The 21,043-nt window shown below is 33.5% G+C and overlaps 1 protein-coding gene across 5 annotated transcripts in view; it reads left to right on the forward strand.

Moving 5' to 3' along the window:
* Golga4 (golgin A4) overlaps nt 1-21,043 on the forward strand; it is a 94,575-nt gene that overhangs the window by 68,405 nt on the left and 5,127 nt on the right. For all 5 annotated transcript variants that reach the window (XM_046436621.2, XM_046436622.2, XM_046436624.2 and 2 more), the window contains 6 exons: nt 5,137-5,250; nt 6,429-6,449; nt 6,631-6,699; nt 9,100-9,175; nt 14,112-14,215; nt 19,083-19,169. In XM_046436621.2, the coding sequence (XP_046292577.1) occupies nt 5,137-5,250; nt 6,429-6,449; nt 6,631-6,699; nt 9,100-9,175; nt 14,112-14,215; nt 19,083-19,169 (471 nt within the window). The remainder of the gene's footprint in view (nt 1-5,136; nt 5,251-6,428; nt 6,450-6,630; nt 6,700-9,099; nt 9,176-14,111; nt 14,216-19,082; nt 19,170-21,043) is intronic.

Consider the following 21,043-nt stretch of genomic DNA (forward strand, 5'->3'; position numbering starts at 1 on the left):
TAGATTCATACAGAACTGTAAGAGAACTATGCTAAGATTGCAGAGCCTGTGTTTGAGTAAAGTCTTTAGTAATGGGACAGTTAGTGTGTTTCGAATGGGGCTGCTTACCTGGGATCTTCTGGGCAAGCCAGTTAACTTTATTCAATTCTTATTCATTTGAAGAGTTTTTCTTGGTATCAAAGGAATAAAAAAAGATGGGGGGAGAAACAGAGTATCAGCTAAATGTTTCATATTTAGTGGAAGTTTAGTTCAAAATACTTATTTCATTAATGGCACTGTAGCCATGAAGATAAGCCATGAGCTTGGCATGGTGGTGTACTCCTATAACTCCAGCTACTCAGGAGGCTGAGGCAAGAGGATCCCAAGTTTAAGGCTAGCCTAGGCAACTTAGTAAGAACCTGTCTCAAATAAAAAATTAAGGGCTGGGAATTTAGCTCAGTGGTAGAGTGCCCCTGGGTTCAATCCCTGAATGCTAGTGAATACTTTGGATCCCAAGAATGTTTTCAAACTAAATATAAATATTAAACTGTAAATTAGTTTCAATTGAGTTACGTATCTTTTAGTTACTCTGTTGCTCCAAACTTTATTTTTCTATACTCCAAGAGCCATTTTATGATTAAAATGCAAAATCAGAAAATCATGTCTCAACTGTGTTAGCAGTAGATGTCTGATCTTAGAACAGAGGATATAATTATTGCTAATATAATTGAAATGACTGAAATTCCAATATATGACACATGTCTATAAATGCTCTTTCTATAATTTTTAGTTTTAAATTTTAATATGAAAGATTTAGATTTAAATAATGTTGAAAAAAAGAAAGGGAGAACATGAGTGTACATAAATTTATATAAATACACACATATACCTCGGTATATTTGGGAAATGGTTTCAGAATAAAGATTTAAATAATTTTACATTTTTTAATATTTCCAGAGTATGTATGTACTAAGTTAAAAAAAAAATGCTTGAATGCTTAGAGAATGTTGAAATTGGAAGATAAAACACAGCTAGTTTAGTTCTGTCTTCTGGTTTTTTTAAATTTTAATTTGTTATATCTGTTTTTGTTTTTGCAGAAGGAAAAGCAAATTTAGCATAGTTAAATGATTTCCTTAAAATGACAGAGTGAGTGCTACAGCATATTCTTCATTAGCTTCACATATTTCATAAATAAAGACTTCTCCTTAAGAAAGGAACTTTGATGAGCAGTTAAGCCAGGGGACTTCAACTGCAGGGGAGAAGCTTTGCCACACCTCTATAGTTCCTTTTGGTGAACTACTTCTGACTGGATGCGTGGGGTAGCAGATGGTAGACTTTGCAAGGGTCATGACATACCTCTTTAGGTAATGGAATAACAGAGCAAGGAGACACGTGATGTACGCCTTTTGTCTTGGTCCCTTCTTGAAGATGAGCTGTATATTAGGGAGACTAGGAAAATAGTCTTCATTAATCAGGTTTAAAATAATAGAGCAAGTGGGCAGAAAATGAAGAATGGGTAAGGGAATGGGGTGGACTCTGTTTAAGTTCCTTCCTGTATCCTAGACCAACACTGTCCATTAAAAATATACTGTGAACCATATTATAAAGTTTTCTAGTAGCTATATTTTAAAAAAGCAACTTTATTTTAATAGCATATGTTAACTAACTCAGTATAACTGAAATATTTTCATTTCAACTTGTACTTGATATAAAATTTACATGCAGTAGGCCTTCATATTATCCATGGGTTCTGTTAAACCTGGATTTAGCTAACTACTGATCAAAAATATTTCAGAAAATTTATGTCTGAACTGAACATGTATGGATTTTTTTCTTGTTATTAGTCCCTAACCAATACAATATAACTTCTATTTACTTGGAATTTGTATTAGGATTATAAGCAACCTAGAAGTGATTTAAGGTATATGGAAAGAGGTATGGGAGAGGGTTGTCCTGAAAGCACTCCCCAAATGTACCAAGGTGTGTGTATGTATTTATATAAATTTATGTATACTCACTCTTTTCCTCCCTCCCTCCGTCCCTCCCTCCCTCCATCCCTCTCTCCCTTCCTGCCTTCCTTCCTTCCTTTCTTTTTCTTTTTTAAACATTACTTGGAATTGAATCCAGGGGTGTTCTACCTCTAAGCTTTATCTCCAACCCATTTCTAGTTTTTATTTTTGAGATAGGTTCTTATTAACTTTCCCAGGCTGGCCTTGAACTATTTATCTTCCTGTTTCAGCTTTCTGAGTCTCTAGGAATACAGGAGTATATAAACAACACATCCAGCTATATATGTGCATTCTTTAATTCTTCATATTTTATCTCAGTTTGAACTAGTGTATTTCAAGTGTTTACTAACCACAATTCTGTGGTTTCTGGTAGCTAGTTGTAATATACACTTAAATATGCATCCAAAATATATATTCATCTTAAATTTTTTAAAAATGTAAGTAATAAGGAGATATTAGCAATTCTCAATAAACACCATATTGCTTTTATTCTGAGGTCTATTCTCTGCCATTCTTCCATTTAAAAAATTTTCAGGTTGAAAATTTGTATGGGATTTGTATGTATTATCTAATACTATATTTTTCCCCTTCTGAAAGATTGATGATTTATCTCAGTGATGACATTATAGAAGGCTACATTTTGTTATTGATTAAAGTAATTCTTATCTGTTAAATTGTTATTTATTAAAATTTGAGCACAGAGAGATTTTATTTTTCCTGCCATCTTAGGTAGGTAACATACTTATCATTGCCTATTTGAATAAACTAGGAACTGTTTTTCATCCTTGGTTCCACCTTCCTAAGTCCCTCACACATAAGCATCCGTGTATTTATTAGGGTAGGCATCTGCTTTCATTGCCAGCCCAATATCTCAAATACAGCAGGCTCTTAGGATATGATTTTCTCCTTTAATTATATTCCATGTTGTTCTTCTCTTAACTCTACTGCTGCTACCAGTCTGGGCTGCCATCTTTCAACTAGTCTAGTCTATTGTTTTAATTTCTTATCTGATCTCCTTTCTACTTGTCTTTTTATTTTCCCCTCTGATATATTCATACATTCTTACAATTATTTTCTATCTTGCAGCAAAAGGATAATCATATTACTTCACCTCCTAAATAAGTCTAATGGCTCCCCATTGTCCCAGTGATCAGTGTATGCCAGCTAAACTCAACTTTAGCTTGTTCTTCATTTTCTCATGTTCCCCATTCTTTAGGATTTTTTAAAAAATGTTTTTAGTTTAACTTTTATTTGGGAAAATATTGAACAACATATTCACATTGCTAAAAGATAAAAATAATACAAAAAGTATATTTAAAAATGGTATCTAATGAAAATTGCATACATTCATCTTTTTTTATTGTAAAGAAGACTAACAAGCATTTATAAAAAAAAAAATTACAGAACTGGTGCGTGTATGTGTGTGTGTGTGTGTACGCATGCGGGTGTGATTCTATGATTCCAAGGCTTCACACATGCCAGAGACGCACTCTATCACTGAGCTATAATCCCAGCACCAGAACTGTTTACTAAATTAGAAATAATTCATAAAGGATTCTTTCCTAATTCTTAGAGGGCTTGCCTTAGGTTGGTGTCCTACAGTTATCAAAGGAAGTGCCAATTGTCATATTAAAATCTGGGCCTAGCTGAATAAGTAGCTATGGAGGTGATCTTTTCAAATAAGTCTGAACCACATTGACACAGACAGCCATGAGCGATATGTCAGAGTAAAATTAAAAAAGTAAACCAGAACTGAGGACACTAATATTTTTACAATAACTCTGGTTGATGGTGTTTTAGATGTGGAGGCCTGGTTAAGGTTTGCCTTGGTGGGGCAATATATAAGGAGGCTAGAGACTAGAGATTTCAGTTTTGCTGATGTTGAGAGAAGGTATTTGTTTTTTTCAACTACTAGAGAAAATTTCATGACAAATAGTATTGGAAATTAGATTGTCCAAGTGTCTTATGGCTCACATTGCCTTATTTTGTGCCATGGGGCCTAACCGTCTGTTTTTTTTGTCTTAGAGAATGTTTCTGGAAAGTCAGCATCTGTTAAATCAGATACCTGTTTGTGGTTGTTTTTCCTGTTAAGTTCCTTAGTCAGCAAACAATTGTCTTTATTATTCAAGTCAGATCAATATTCTAATTCCAAATGTTCTTTTAGCATAAAGGTTATTGCAAGATTTATAAGATTGAGGAAAGATCTGGATTACTTTGGATAGTAAATCACAGCAATTGCCAAGACAGATGAAGGAATGTAAGGTCTGGCAACATCCTATTACCAAGGCTGTCAAAACTGAAGAGAAAATGATTTCTGTGCCAAATTTTCTAAGTAGATTCTTTGAGTCAAAAAGTCACACATTACTTTTTCTAATTTAGCCATGTCTAGTTTTTGCAAAGTTTAGGCAAATGGAGACCTTACATTGATTATCAACAAAATAGTAGCTTTTTTTTTTTTTTTTTCAAGGACAGATTTTAATTGTACATTGTACCCTCAGGAACCCCTAATGTGGTTTGGGGGCAGATGTGTAGAAGATGTGCTTGTAAATTTGCCAGTCTAGGACAGAAGACCAACTGTTGAGTTATACAGCCTATCCAAAGGAAGTAGGAAAAAAAAACCCAAAATTCCATAACGTCTTCTTTATTTTATTTTTTTCCCCCACAACTTCTTTAGATCAGTTAAGTTGCCAGCTGGATGGACAGTGCTATGTATAAAAATAGCTACTTTATTTTAGTTTTTAATTAAAAAAAAACTTTAAAATTTGTTCTAATTAGTTATACAAGTTACTTTATTTCTTTGAATGTTTTCTGAAAGTCAGATCCCAATATGGAAAAGGCATTATAGTCATTACAACACACTGTTATAATCTCATGCTTTCAAACCTTCAAAAATTGTATTTTCAGGGCAAAGAAACAGTTTGATGAGCTTTATTTGGTGAGAATAATGGAGTGAGGGTGTAAGAAATGTCATCCTGGAAGTAGTGAGCAGCATTGGAAAAGGCTTGGAGCTCAAAGTAGGGCATGGAGGAAACTGTTTAGATCATACTAATTAATTACAAATAGTATTGTATGTCTCAAAAACTTGAGCTAAGTTTTCTCTACACCATGCTGCCTCTCTACCACATTATTACTATTTTTTATTCTAAAGGCTCGTGAAGAAGAAATGACTGCCAAAGTAATGGACTTGCAAACTCAGCTTGAGGAACTACAGAAGAAATATCAGCAAAAGCTTCAACAGGAGGAAAATTCTGGCAATGATAATGTGAGAGGAATTCAAGTGTGTTTTTTGAAAACATTGTCAGTTCCATGACTTGACCTACATATGTAGCATCTCATTTAATTCTAACAAACCTTTCAAGAGATTCTTGTCTCCTTCTACAGACAGTAAAAGAATCAAAGAGGTTGAATAAAATGTCCAGGTTCACACTGTGGTGGGAATTTAAAAATATACTAGGCATCATTATTTTTCGAGATGGAGTCCTGCTGTGTTGCCCAGGCTGGTCTGGAACAAGCAGGAGCTCAAGTGATCCTCCCCTCAGCCTCCAGAGTAGCTGGGTCTACAGGTACACACTACCAATACCGAGCTTCTAGATATTTTGATTTATACACACATGTTGAGTTCCAGGAAAAATACTTTGTGATCATAGTAAAGAGTGGGTTCCTGCCGTGTGTAGTAACTTACGCCTATAATCCCAGCAATTTGGGAGGCTGAGACAGGAGCATCACGAGTTCACAGCCAGCCTCAGCAAAAAGTAAGGGGCTAAGCAATTCAATGAGAACCTGCCTCTAAATAAAATACAAAAGAGGGCTGATGATATGGCTCAGTGGTTGAGTGCTCCCAAGATCAATCCCTGGTACCAAAAAAAAGAATGAGTTCCAAGACACAGTAATTCAGCAATTTCCCTGTGTGCTTTAAATAGATGTTAATAAAGAAATTTTACAAATAATAAGCAAACATTTGTTTTTAATTTTTTTAAGTTGTAGATGGACACAATATTTTTATTTAATCATTTATTTATTTACTTTTATGTGGTGCTGAGGATTGAACCCAGTGCCTCACACATTCGAAGCAAGCACTCTGTCACTGAGCCACAACCCCAGCCCAACAAACATATTCTTATTGTGGAAAGAGTCACGTAATGCAAAAGTATACAGCATGAAACCTGTATGGGCGGGGGCACCTTCCTTATGTAGTAATCATTGTTAGAAGTTTGGTGATTGACTTTGTAGTCTTTTTCTTTGTATTCACCTATGTTTGTGGGTAGATAGTTTAAAAAACAAAATAAACCAGGTTTGAAAGCAGATATTTAAAGTGCCTTATCTCAAATCTGACCACTCCCTTAATACTGTAATTTATTTCCCTATAATTTCATATTGCTCTGTTTTATTACTTGCAGATTTTATTATATTCACTCATTATTTTTTCTTTGCCTTTTTCAGGTAACAATTATGGCACTACAGGTAAGATTAATTGTTCAGTGAATTTAAAGAATGCATTTTAGGAATGCTTTTTTTTAAAAAAATAAACTAAAACCAAAAAAAAAAATGTTTTAATGAGAAAGATTTTCTCAAGTAGTAAAGAAATGTGTCCAGACATTGATGAAACCCATATACAGTTCAGATCTGTTTTTTGTTCTTTCAGACTCAGCTAGCACAGAAGACTTCTTTAATCAGTGATTCAAAGTTGAAAGAGCAAGAGTTCAGAGAACAGGTACAGGCTAATCAGTGCTATTTATTTTTAACTAACTTAATGTATGTTAATATGGACTTGGATCTCTTTTAACTGATTTTACAGAAACAACTGATCTAATAATTGACTTTGATATTCTTTTTACATGGGAAATTTATTTCCAAGTCCAGAGGTGCTAGAGGTTATCTCTATAAATTCATGATCACATATATTTAAACAAAAACATTTGTATCCTATTATTTCTAGTGTTTAACATTTTGGGTAACAATTTGTGTTTGTATAACACAACTTAATAACTTAAGTTCTAAAAAGAACTTTTTTTTTTTCGGTTTATCAGGGGAAAATATGTTGACATCATCTTTGGTGCTTTCTCATAGTGGTTAAATAAATTGTTCTAATTTAATAAGATTTGTCCACCTATTATCCAAAGACAATATATGTACTGCAGTTTAAATATGTGTGGGTATAATCCCAGGCATGCAACACAAGCACATATACACATTTGTGTGTGTAACTTGATCCTTGGTGAAGTCTTTTTCTAAACTTTGGATCAATAGTGGCTCAAGTCAGTAGGCTAAGTTTGAAGGCTAAATTTCCAGGTATTTACCAGTTCTCTTAAAATATACACAAACAAAAATCTTTTTTTATTTTTTATTTTAGCAGTGTTGGAGATCAAACCCAGGGCTTCATGCATACTAGGCAAGCACTCATCCCTAGCCCCAGACAAATCTTGATAATTGTTGAAATTGGGTGATAAATGGGTTTATGGTCTTTAATTGTTCTATACTTTCTTTATTTGAATATGTTTCAAATTTTTCATATTTTTAAACTCATAACGACAGGTACATTGTTCAACTATTACATTTCCCCCCATAGTTCTTCAGGGCTTTAACTTTTCCCTTAATTTTATTATTTTTTATTTTTTTAGTTGTAGATGGACATAATACCTTTATTTTATTTATTTATTTTAATGTGGTACAGAGGATAGAACCCAGTGCTTCACACGTGGTAGTCAAATGCTCTTACCACTGAGCTATAACCCCAGTCCTTTCCTTAATTCTTAAGATTAGTGCTTTAAAATTCTCTTCTTTTAGTATCCTTAAATCTTCAAAACTGTTATGGCACAAAGTTTTTATACTTGTGATTTTATTGTGGTACAATACATATAGAATTTTCCATTTTAATAATATGATTAATAAGTATATGATTAATTGACATTTAGTTTATTCACAAATATCAGTCACTATTCACATTCACTATATCTAGTTCTATAACATTTCATCACCCTGAAAAGAAATCTCACACCCATTAAACAGTCACTCACTGTTACCTCCTTCCTCAACCCCTTGGCAACCACTAATCTGCTTTTCATCTCTATGAGTTTCCCTGTGCTGGGTATTTATATAATGGAATCATACAATACATGACCTTTTATGTTTGGCTTTCACTTAGCGTAATGTTTTCAAGATTCATCTCTATGTTGAACATATTTTAGTACTTTATTCCTCCTTCTGTCTAAATAATATCCCATTGTATGGATATACCATATTTTGTTTATCCATTCTTCAATTGTTGGACATTTGGGTTGTTCTACCTTTTCGCTATAGCAAATAGTGCTGTTACTAACATTTGTGTACACGGATTTTGTTTGAAATCTGTTTCTAATTCTTTTGGGTATATGTATACCCAGGAATGGAATTTCTGTGTTATACGATAATTCTTTTATTTTTTGAGAAACTGCCAAAATATTTCCATAGTAGCAGCACCATTTTTCATTATATCAACAATGTGTAAGGACTTTCAATTTTGCTAACTTTTTTTGATTATAGCCATCTGAGTCTTTATGAAGTAGAATATAATTGTGGTTTTAATTTGTATTTCTCTAATGACTAAATGATGTTAAGCATCTTTTCCTCTGCTTGTTGGCCATTTTTATTAATGTTCTTTGCCCATGTTTTTTAGTTGGGTTGTTTCTTTTTATTGTTGAATTATAAGTGCTCTTTATATATTCTGGATACAAATTCTTTATCAGATATATTATTTCTAAGTATTTTCTCCTATTCTGTAGGTAGTCTTTTTTACTTTTTTTTTTTAAAGAATTTTTAGTGTAGATGGACACAATCTTTATTTTATTTCTTTATTTTTATGTGGTGCTGAGGGTTGAACTCAGTGCCTCATATATGCTAGGCAAGCGCTCTACCACTGAGCCACAGCCTCAACCCCTAATACTGTCCTTTGATGCACAGCTTTCTATTTTTTTTTTCTTTTGTTGTCTTTTGGTTTAAATCTAAGAAATTAATTTTACTTACCTATACTTTGTCTTCAGCATTAAAAAACCTAGTGGCTACAGTAATCATATTTTTCTTACATTTGGTTTCTGTGCAAATCTTATGATATGATTTGAATATTTGTTATTTTTAGATTAATAATTTAGAAGACCGTTTAAAGAAATATGAAAATAACCTATATGCAGCAACTGTGGGAACACCTTGCAAAGGTAAGAATGATGTTTCAGGTCATGTAATCCATGATTATCTCTTATTGGTAGATTTATAGATGGTTTTAAAAGTTTTTGTCTTTACTAATCTATATTATTTTTTCTCATTTTTATTTTTAATTGACAAATAAAAATTGTATGTATTTTTTGTTTGCAGCATGACATTTCAAAATACTTATTCAGTTTAGAATGGCTAAATTGAGCTCATTAATGTGCATTACCTCACGTAACTTTTTTTTTTTTATGGTGAGAGCATTTAAAAAATGGAGTTTCTCTCTCTGTTTTTTTGGGGGGGGCGGGGTTGGCGGGGTTGGAGGGCTACTGGGGATTGAACTCAGGGGCACTCGACCACTGAGCCACATTCCCAGCTCTATTTCGTATTTTATTTAGAGACAGGGTCTCACTGAGTTGCTTAGCACCTTTCTTTTGCTCAGGCTGGCTTTGTACTCAAGATCCTACTACCTCAGCCTCCCAAGCTGCTGGGATTATAGGCGTGTGCCCCATGCTGGTCAGTTTCTCTTTTCTGAAAGTTAATTTTGTTAGGCATAGAATTCTAGGTTGAGAATGATTTTTTTCTTAACAATTTGAAATTATTATTTTATGGTCTTTTGGATTTTATTGTTGAAATGTTGGTTGTACGTTTTTCTGATCATTTGACTCCAGTTGCTAATCTTTATTCTCTGATTGCTTTTAAGATGTTCTCTTCATTAATGTTTTGAATTTCAATATAGTTTGTGTAGGTATAGATTAACTTTTTCTGCTTGGTATACATTGTACTTTCTAAATTTGTGGATTCTAATGTTTATTAGTTCTGGGAAATTCACAGTGATTATCTCTTCAGAGATTTCCTTTCATTCTATATTTTAATTCTCATGCTATTAGATTTCATTTTATATTATTCACATTCAGTTTTGGAACTTTTATATTTGCACTCCAAAAAGATATTTCATAACTTTTATTAATCTTCCTTCATTCTGTCCATTCCCTCCAACCAGAGAAAAACTAATCTACATTGTAGTCTCTAGATTTTGCATGTCCTAGACATTTCATATAAATGGAATCCTGATTTGTGATTATCTATGACTGCCTTCTTTCACTTAGTAAAATGTTTTTGAGGTTCATCCATGTTATAGCATGAGTCAGTACTTTTTTGTTTTGTTGATGATTGATATTCCATTGTATGGATACCACATTTTATTCATCCATTCATCAGTTGAGTTAATGAACATTTTGATTGTTTCCACTTTGGGACTATTATAAATAATGCTGCTTTGAACACTGGTGTACATGTTTTTGGGTGAATGTATATTTTCATATTTCTTTAATGTATACCTTAGAGTGAGATTGCTAGATCTTATGGTAACTCTATGTTTAACTTTATCACCAACTTCAGACTGATTTCCACAGTGACTATACCATATTCCAAAAATCCCATCAGGAATATATGGGGGTTTCAATTTATCTGCATTCTTGCTAGCACTTATTGTTGTCTTTTTCTAATCCCAGTCGGTATAAAGTAGTGTCCTGTAATGTTGGTTTGTAGTTCCCTGATGGCTGTTGATAGTAAGCATTTTTTTGTACCGACTAGCCATTTGTATATCTCCTTTGGTTATTTTTAAATTGGGTTGTCTTTTTTTATTGAGTTGCATGAGCTCTTTAGATATAAGTCTCTCATTAGATAAATGATTTACAAATATTTTCTCATATTCTGTGAGTTTTCTTTTCACATTCTTGATGGTTTTTGATATTGATAAAGTTCATTTTATCTGTTTTTGTTGCTGACTGCTTGAAGTGTTAATATGTAAGTAACCATTGCCTAATCCAAGGTCATGAAGATTTACTCCTACGTTTTCTTCAGAGTTTTATAGTTTCAACTTCTCCATTTTTATCTTTGATCCATTTTGAATTGATTTTTGCATATGGTGTGAAGAAGGGATTTAACTTTATTTTCTGTGGGTATATGGATATTCAGTTGTCCAGTGCTGTTTAAAATCCTGTTCTTGTTGGGCATGGTGGTGCACACCTATAATCCCAGTGGCTAGGGAGACTGAGGCAAGAGGATCATGTGTCCAAAGCCAGCCTCATCAATGGCAAGGTGCTAAGCAACTCAGATCTGTCTCCAATTAAAATACAAAATAGGGCTGAGGATATGGCTCCGTGGTTGAATGCCCCTGAGTTCAATCCCCGGTACCAAAAAGAAAAGAAAAGAAAAGAAAAAAATCCTATTCTTTTCCTTTTTAAATTATCTTGGCAATGTTGTTAAAGTCAGTTGTATGTATATATGTTTATTTCTGGACTCTGGATTCTACCACTTGGAGAATAAAATGGGGTGAGGGGAGAGAGAATACATAGATATACTAGGTATTGATAATGTATCTCTTTGTTAGTATCACACTGTCTTGATACTGTTGCTTTGTATTGAGTTTCAAGATTGCCAACAGTGAGTCCTCCAATTTGGTTCTTTTTCAATATTGTTTTTTCTGTTCTGGGTCTCTTGAATATCCATATCAGTCTTGAGATCAACTTGTCAATTTCTGCAAAGAAGGCAGGTGGCATTTTGATGGGGATTGTGTTCAGTCGTGTATGGAACTTGCCATTTTAGAGGTATTTTCTTCTAATCCGTGAATGTGAGATGTCTTTCCACTTATTTAGATCTTTTACATTTCTTTAAGCATTTGTAGTTTCAGAGTGTAAGTTTTATATTTGTCTAAATTTATTGCTAAGAATTTTATTTTTCCTGATTCTATTGTAATTAAAAATGTTTTAAAACTTTATTTTCAGATTGTTCTTTGCAGATGTATAGAAATGCAGTTGAATTTTATTAATCTTGTATCTTGCAGTAGTATTGAACTTACCTGTTAGTCTCATAGTTTTTTAGTGGATTCCTAAGAATTCTCTATATACAAAAATCATGTCATTTACAAATAGTTTTACTTCTTCAGTACTGTGTTAGCTTTCCACCTCTATGAGAAAATACCTGAGAAAAACAAAAGAGGGAAGATATATTTTGGCTCATTGTTTTAGAGGTATCAGTGGCTGGCTCCATTGTTTCTGGGCTGTGGTGAAGCAGTACATCATAGTGGGAGGGCTTGGTGGAGCAAAAGCTACTCACTTCATTGCAATGGAGAAGCAAAGTGAGAAAGGAAGAGTGTGTGGGTCAAGGTACACCCTTCAAATATCCCCTTTTGACCTACTTCCTTCAACTAGGCCCACCTCCGAAAGTTTCCATCACCTCCCAATAATGCGATCAAATTATGAATCTCTATCAGTAAATAAGGTCAGAGCCCTTATGATCCAATCACTTCCCCAAAACTCCATCTCTTAATTGGGGGACATCAAGCCTTCAAAACCATGAGCCTTTGGGGGACATTCCAGATCCAAACCATAACAAAAACTGTCTTTTATTCTTTAAACATTTCAAGCAGTGAATTTATAATTTGTAACAGTTTCATTATCAGGATCTTTCTGGGTTATATATCTGTTTTTTATTTTTTCTGCAAACTTTTGCTCATGGAGGCTTGCCTCCTGTGATGTGATGATTTTTTTTTTTCTTTCTATATTGAGAACTCATTTGGGTGTGAACTGTTTGATCAAGGATTTTGTCAGAAAGAATTTCCATTTGCTTCTGTTAGATATTGGGCATAACCAGTCTTAAACAAATGTGTTTTTTTTTTAGTTTTAGAATTCCTTGCCTGAAAAAAAATATTTTAACTTTGAGTCCTATATTCTAAGAGTAAGTTCCTGGTTACACATTCTCAAAGGAGCTACTTTTTCCCCTCTACTTCAAGCAGAGGCAAGGACAGGTTTCCTAATAAGTTGCCTTTCAGGCAGTCAGAGTTCCCTGTTTTATATCAGAGTCTGTATTTTGGCACTCTCGCATTGCAAGGACCCTAAGCTGGTCTTCTATTTCTTACAAAACTGTTCAATGTGGACTTTTTTTTTTTTTTTTTTTTTTACCCCTAGGCATCCCCAGATTCCTGTCTGCCTTGCTATTACTTCTGTGGTTTCATTTTCCTCTGGTCCCTTACCCCTTTAGGGATTTTTTTTATGCTTTTAGAATGTTTTTATGTGATATCTAGATGTTTCTTGGTAACAGAGGGATTATCTGTTGTACCATATTGCTAGAAATAGGCACAAGTATATGCCTGATGCATAGATTAATTTATTCAGATTAAAATTTGTCAGTGTGTGGGCTGGGGTTGTGGCTCAGTGGTAGAGTGCTTACCTAGCATGTGTGAGGCACTGGGTTCAATTCTCAGCACTGCATATAAATAAATGAATAAAATAAAGGTTCATCAACATCTAAAAAAGAAATTTAAAAAAATTGTCAGTGTGTGACTTATGTGCTTTATTTTTAGATTGAAGGAGAGCTTGATTAACAGATTTTTTTTAAGTCTTTTTAAGATGTCAAATCAATATATTTCAAACTGTAATGGCATTAATATTCTATGCACTTTCAGATTATCTATCCCATGTTTCAAAATAGTTTTGAAAACTTAAACTAAGTTCTTTCAGATTGGAATAGTAAAAAAAAAAAAAAAAAAAAAAAAAAAACTAGAGATATGTTCTGAGATACTAAATCCTTTGTAAAATAAAAATGTTAATTTCAGTCATTGTAGAGCATCTGAAGCCAACCACATAATATTTAAAAGAGAAGTACCAATGTTATGAAACTTTTGTACTAGCTATATTGTCTTTTTAAATAGTAGCAGGAGGAGGAGAAAAAGATAGGAGAATTAGAATTGTTATAATTCTTGTTTTCTCTTTCAACATACCAGTTAGAATGTTTAGTGTGTTCACATGTATACAGTACAATTAATTTAAACTCAGTGTCTCTCTTTGTACAATTGATTGTTTTTTAATGTGTCTATTTTCTATGTAGCAAGTAGTTTATCCTGTTTTGATTTTACAATTTGAACTGTCTTTTATTTGACAGGTAGCAATTTGTACCATACGGATGTCTCACTCTTGGGAGAACCTACTGAGTTTGAGTATCTGCGAAAAGTGCTTTTTGAATATATGATGGGTCGTGAGACTAAGGTATAAATCATGTCTGGTGATTTGGTATATAAGCCTCAACCTAAAAGACAATATGTTTCACTTTTAGCACACATAACCATATATTTACTATTAGACTATGCATGCTAATTATGAGCAATAGCTAATTATGTTACTGCTCTTCGTAAACAAAAGTGAATTGATAGATCTTGCTTATATTTGTTACATTTATAAAAATTAATTTTTAAAGTGCTATGGAATGATGCTAAATACTAAAAATTAAAATTTCACTTAATAATTTGTGAAGCTTGTGGCTATTTTTTTCTTCAGATCTTAAAATTAGGAGAAAAATTTTTATTTTCAAGGAGACTTTGGGATGGTGTTGGTAAAATTTGGAAATGGTCATAATTAGCAATGACTTCTTAGGAAGATTGTACTTTAGTTACTATACGAAAATCATTTCTGAACATGTGGAATATTAATCATTTAAAAATTGCTACATCGTGTAAGTAATAATACTTGGCTAATTTGTTTTCTAAATGTTAAATTTATTGTAAAATCCTCAAGTATAGAGTCTTGCCTTATTCTTATTTTTATCTTCTCCACTGTTTTAAAAACAGCCTTGTATTGGACATTTGGTAACTATATCGTAAATAGAATAGAATGCTTTTAGGGAAATTCATGAGCCTTTCCTCAAATACTATTTTTCATTTTAAGCAGTTTCTGCTTTGGACATTGTTGGAACTCTTCATTTACCTTTATGGAATTTTATTTTATTTTATTTTTTTATTATTATTTTTTTTTTACCTTTATGGAATTTTACATTATCTATGTATCTTGGCTGAGAATGGAATAATGAGTTTCCTATCCTTGGAAGCACTCAGTGTTAATGTCTGGCTTTGTGGGAGTTGCTGAGTCATAGGATACTAAGCCAGTTCAGGCATTGATTTGGCAAATATATTTAAAATTTAATAAAAAAAGTCATAGAAAATAATCTTTAAAAAATAGTCTGAATTTATGGATTGGAGATTCAACACGAGGAGTTACAGGGCTGCTGGAAGTCATTTTAATCCTTACTATCTATATAATTGCATTTTATTATATCAAATAGTTTTCAAATTAAAGTAATGCCTAATATGATTTTGAACATGTGTCATAGGAAAGAGATATATTAATATATCTTTTTTTGTGTCATTTTTTTTCTTAAGGACTTTTATTATTTTTCAAGGACAGCTAAAACTGATTTTCTGCTTGTCTTTTTAAAATGAAACTAATGAGATATCACTTTCTCTTATTGTGTCCATAAAACAGCAGTCTGTATTTGAGGTTGGTGACGTTACCTTCATGTTGCCTAATAGGGAAGAGAGGCATATCTTTAAAAAAATAGTAATAATAAAATGGCTCTCAGAACTTTAGCTACCCTGATTTACTCTAGTGAATCTAATGCTCCAATGCAAATGTTGTTGTTAAGTAAATAATTTAATCTTTCCTTGATCTATGATAGAGAGAGACTGGCTGCATCAACCTAGTTTTTCTGGAGATCTCTATAGAGTTTGAGCCTCTGAAGAAAGACCCAGCGCAAGCAAAACAATTTTTAAACAAGTCTAGGCCTGTTTTCTTGGCCTTGTAGTTCAGTTTAGGGTGTGACTTGGGAGATAGTTGAAAGGGATGTCCCCCTGGCACAAGCAGTCTCATCTTAAGCCTGTCTAGGAGTGCATGCTGAGAAATAGTGCTTGCTTTGTCTTTATCTTCATTCATGGTACTTTATTGGCTACTAAAAATGGAGAAGTAGTCTATCATTGTACCATCACATTTCATAGCTAAATATGGAGAATTGGTAACAGGTTTAATTTACTACACATTCCTTGGGCACTTAACTACATGTAGCCCTTTATTTAGCACTGTGATGGATAATAAAATGAATTTAACAACATCCCTAACTTTTAAGGAGTTCGCTATGTAGTAAGAAATGGAGCTATTCTCAATTAACCATATTGTGATGTAGAATGTAGTAAGGGCTACAAGAGAGGTACAGAGTCCTCATATTTTCTTGTAGAAGGGTTGCTGAGGATATCATGGAGCCGGTGGTATAGGGTTAAATTTTGATAGATGAGCCCAGTCAGTAGAGGCAGCCCAGGCAGGTCTAAGGCAAGAAATGGTATATGACTTTCTGGAATGACAAAGTCTAGTGCAACCAAAACTCTTGAGAAGTGAAAGTGCTTCCACAAGGCTACAGAGTGTGGAGGGACTTGAATATTTTTGGAGTTTTACCTGAAAGTATGGTAGAGAGGTTATCCCTGAAATGTATAAGCAGGGGGTGACAAGATCAGAGTTGTTTAGACACATCTTTTGCTGTTTGCTTAATTTCTATGCATTAACAAAGAATTTGAAATGGAGACCAGGATGTGATTTAGAATGAGCCAGAGAATGTTGAAATCTTGTATTTGATGACCATCTGCAGTTTTTTCTTTTCTAGCAGGCTCTGTGTGTCATCTCACTTATTTCTTCATCTACTTTTGCACACAAAGTTCTTTATCAGGCAGTTGATGTTTTAAAGAAGACTATATAGTTCACACAGTCTTATCCTATGAGGTTAAGTAAGCCCTCCTTTCTTCTCTCCTTCTACTTTCTTTTTCATAGATTTTGATCCTCCACACTATTGTTGATACTGAAATTTAGCCTAAAAGGTATTTCTCATCCTAACTTTTATTGAAGAAGCCTCTTCCTATGGAAAGACTGGCAGGAGAGGCCATTCCTAAATCAGGTGGTGCATATGAACTTTCCCTTCCCAGGGCCTGAGGATATGAAGAGACAGTCTGATTTCTTTCCCAAGGTGTGGCAAAGAGCCTGGGCTTCTTGGGTAAAGTGTTTTCTGGCAAGCTTTAGGGCTTTACTGGGTATGGTGCATATCAGCAGCAGATTCTGAATTGCTGATGAATTTAGAGGTAGGTTTACCATCTAATGTTGTCTATAAATGTGAAAAGACAACTACCACAATTCTTTTATGTTTTTTTTTTTCCCCAAACATGCTCATGCACAAATGTGTATGGTTCTCATAATGAACATAAGTGGACTTTTTGGTATTTTGAGCTTAATATGGTATTGAAATTAGAGAAATGGCCCCTATAACTGTGAATGCTTACATTTTGGGTTTTTTTTGTTTGTTTGTTTGTTTGGTACTTACTAAAAATGATCCTCACAGATAGTATACAGTTAGTTGCTTCAGAGTGTTAATAAAAAAAAAAATACTGAAATGGTTACTTCTTCCTATTTTTCTTGCCATTTCACGCCACATATGTAGTTGATACTCAGACTTTAGGTTAACATACAAGATTGTGTTCTGTGTAGTTTTTTTAAAAAATATTTTTTTGGTTATAGATGGACACAATGCCTTTATTTTATTTTTATGTAGAGCTGAGGATAGAACCCAGTGCCTCACAAATGCTAGGCAAGTGCTCTACCACTGAGCCACAAGCCCAGCCCTTGTTTAACACTTTTTTTTTTTTTTTTTTTTAGATGTAGAAGGACCTTTATTTATATGCGGTGCTGAGACTCAAACCCAGTGCGTCACACATGCTAGGCAAGCGCTCTATCGCTGAGCCACAACCCCAGCTCTAGTTAATACAATTTAAATGAGGGGTTTTATAAAATGTCTTTTAATTCTCCAGGAACTAAGTTGTTTTAAATAATATTTTAAATGGCATTTTCTTTCATTTGTTCTTTCTGTCAATCAGAATGGTAAAGGCAAAGACACAAGGAGGAAGAGAACAAACTAAAATCTTGTTATATGTGAATTTTTGTGGTGGAGGAACAGTATTAGTAATCTGTTAGTTTAAATGAATATTAGAAATATGTAAAGTGTCTTGATTAGGATTAGTACATAATAGGAATTTTTTAAACAATGTTTTAGTTTCTTTCCTTTCTGGAAATAATTATACTATTTTTCTAATGATGTGATTTCCCAAAACTTTTGGTTAACTGTATTGTGCCGTCTTTTTCTTAATGACCTTTCCCATAACCAAGGCCCCACCCCACACACAGAGTCTCTGTAACCATGAACAAAGAATAGAGTCAGCTTTCTGGGCTCTCTTCCTACCCACAGTAGGAATCCTCAGAAGAACACTGCCACTTGACTTTGTATGTAAGCACTGAACTTGTTATCCTACTTATTTCATAAGTGGTATCTTCTTTCCTCTCTGTCTCCCTCAAAACATCTCATCTTGATACAAAATAGGGAGTTTCAACCTTTGAGGCGAATTTTCCAGGAGCTTATGGGTGACAGTCTGATTTACGGTATATTTATTTAGATCTGCACAATTTATGATCTTGTTTTTGCAAGCCACCATGTGTAATGTTTTGAATTCATCATGTTTTCTACCAGACAAAACATCTCGTGTTTATTTAAAATGTAATCTGTAATTCTATTAGGCTGATGTGCTGCATGTCTTGAAAAGTACCTACTAAGCATGTTCATGTTCATGCAGTAGCCCATGTTTATGAGATATATGATGTGATTTAGTGAAAGCTGAACTTGGGGCCATCTAATTCTGATTATTTAGAGCATATGCTTTGGCAATACATCATTTTATAGATTCCTGCAAATAAAAAGCCTTTTTAAATAAATGAGTAATAAAGTTTCATCTTAATAAGACAAAGGGCCAAGAGCATTAGATCTTTATACAGCTTCATGCTATTGGATATACATCTTAAAATAAACTCAGACATTGTAAGCAGTCCTTTAAATAAAAATTTTAGTATTGGCTCCTTGACTAATACCTTCACATCATACTTCTTTGTTCGTGGCTTCCATTGAGAGCACTAAGAATCCCACTAGCAGAACATGTCAGAATGGGTTGAGACTCCTTCCGCTTCACTGTCCATTAGTAATGACCTCTCATTTTTCTTGTAGACCATGGCAAAAGTTATAACCACTGTGTTGAAGTTCCCCGATGATCAGACTCAGAAAATTTTGGAAAGAGAAGATGCTCGATTAATGGTAAGCTTTAAAAATAGACTATAGATAGGCAGTGACTTTATCTCATTTGCTTATATTGTTTCGTTTATAAAGACTTTGAGTTGATAAAAGAAATTGAAAAATTCTAAAGCTTGATTTTGCCATAGTCTGAAAAGTGAGAATGAATTTACATTAAGCAAGTTTAACCAAGGGAAATGTGAATGTTGACTTCAAGTGAAAGAGAAGTCTTCTATATTTGAGGTTGGTGCCCATTTGTGCTATGTAGGATTTCCAGAACTTGAGCTATTTATGGAAAGGATGGAAAAGGCATTTGTTTTGGTATATCGTGTAATAACTTTTTTTCAAATCAAATTATATTGTGATGAGAGATGTTTTATAGATTACACTTCTTTATTTCAATGATTTCCATATACACTAATTCTAGAAAAAAGAATTTAAGCATTTTTGAGATTTTGGTGTCTTACAAGGGAAAGGTAGACAGACATCTTTAAAAGCTGTGAAATCATCTGTGATTGAAGAATGAAACAAACACATACTTCATAAATTATGTAAAATTCCCCACGCTTAATATCTTTCTGCCTTGGGCTAGTAATTCGGTAAGAACGTTACCACTTTCGGTAGAACCTGAGCTTATGAAGTTTGTGTCTGGCCCCTAGCTCTCTTTCCGCATCCTTTTTTTTTTTTTTTTTTTTTGCTGAGCTCTCTGTAGCCTCCCCCCAATCTCTTAATCTATTTCATGACCCCAGTGCTGCTTTTCTCTTATTTCCCCTCACTAAAGCAAGCAATCATCTTCTCCTTAGTGGTGGATTAGTTTATATGCGGTCCTGAGACTCGAACCCAGTGCGTCACACATTCTTTCTTATAAAGAAACCTCTCTTTAAAAGTTTCTCTAGGAATACATTTTTCTCCTTAGAGTGCTAGTAAAACTTGATGACACAGAAATCTATATATCTATTTTCTTGATGATTCCATTAAAATGTTTTTGTTCTTAAATGAACAAGGATTTGTTTTCATTACCCATCCCCTCTATTCATTTTTTACAGTTGATCTGTTGATTATTTCTGCTTTGCTTTTACACTGATCCTTCATGTTTTATCTAGTTTTTGTTTTGTTTTGCAGTGCTGGGGGTCAAAACCAGGGTCTTGAGCACGCAGGGCAAGCAATCTACAACTGAACCACAACCCCAGCCCTTGTGTCTAGTTCTTGATTAGTTCCTGTTCTAAACCCATCTTATACTGTGTCATACTTTTCTCTCTTTATTTGAAATTTTTAAAGTCTCCCCTAAATTAATAAAATCATCAAGATTTTTCAGCATTTTTTAGGTACAAAGATTTTTCATGCCAGCATGAGGTTTACCTTTCCCTTTGTGTATAAGAAGATGCATCAAAGTGGATTTGGAAAGAAAAAAAAAAAGGCTTATAGTGAAAAATACTACATGTGGAATCCATATTTATAAATACAGATTTATTATTGTGAATGTGCTTTTGACTCTGATGTTGGATACGGTACAATAGGATCATTACAAAAAAATAAATTGTGAAGAATTCAGAAACATAGAGTCCTTCATGATGTTCAGCCTACACCTACATACTTTCCACCATGCCAAGATCATCTCTGCTAATGATGTGAATAGCTCCATTTTTTTCCTAAACCTTACAATTATTCCTTTATCACTTATCTTATAAAAATGAGTGTGCAACAACTTGATTTTTTTCACTTAAGGTCATTTTATTATCTCAGCTCATTACAAATTGATCTACCTCATTCTTTTTTAATGGCTGATTCTATGATTATATAGATTCTATATAACATATAGCCATCCTACAGTTTAGTTCACTGGTTTCTTAATCACTTAGGTTGTTTTTAGACACAGGGAATATCCTACATATATTCTG

Source organism: Marmota monax, unplaced genomic scaffold (assembly GCF_021218885.2).
Source record: "Marmota monax isolate L192 unplaced genomic scaffold, Marmota_monax_Labrador192_F-V1.1 WCK01_AAM20220418_F8-fsc00021, whole genome shotgun sequence".
Lineage (NCBI taxonomy): Eukaryota > Metazoa > Chordata > Mammalia > Rodentia > Sciuridae > Marmota > Marmota monax.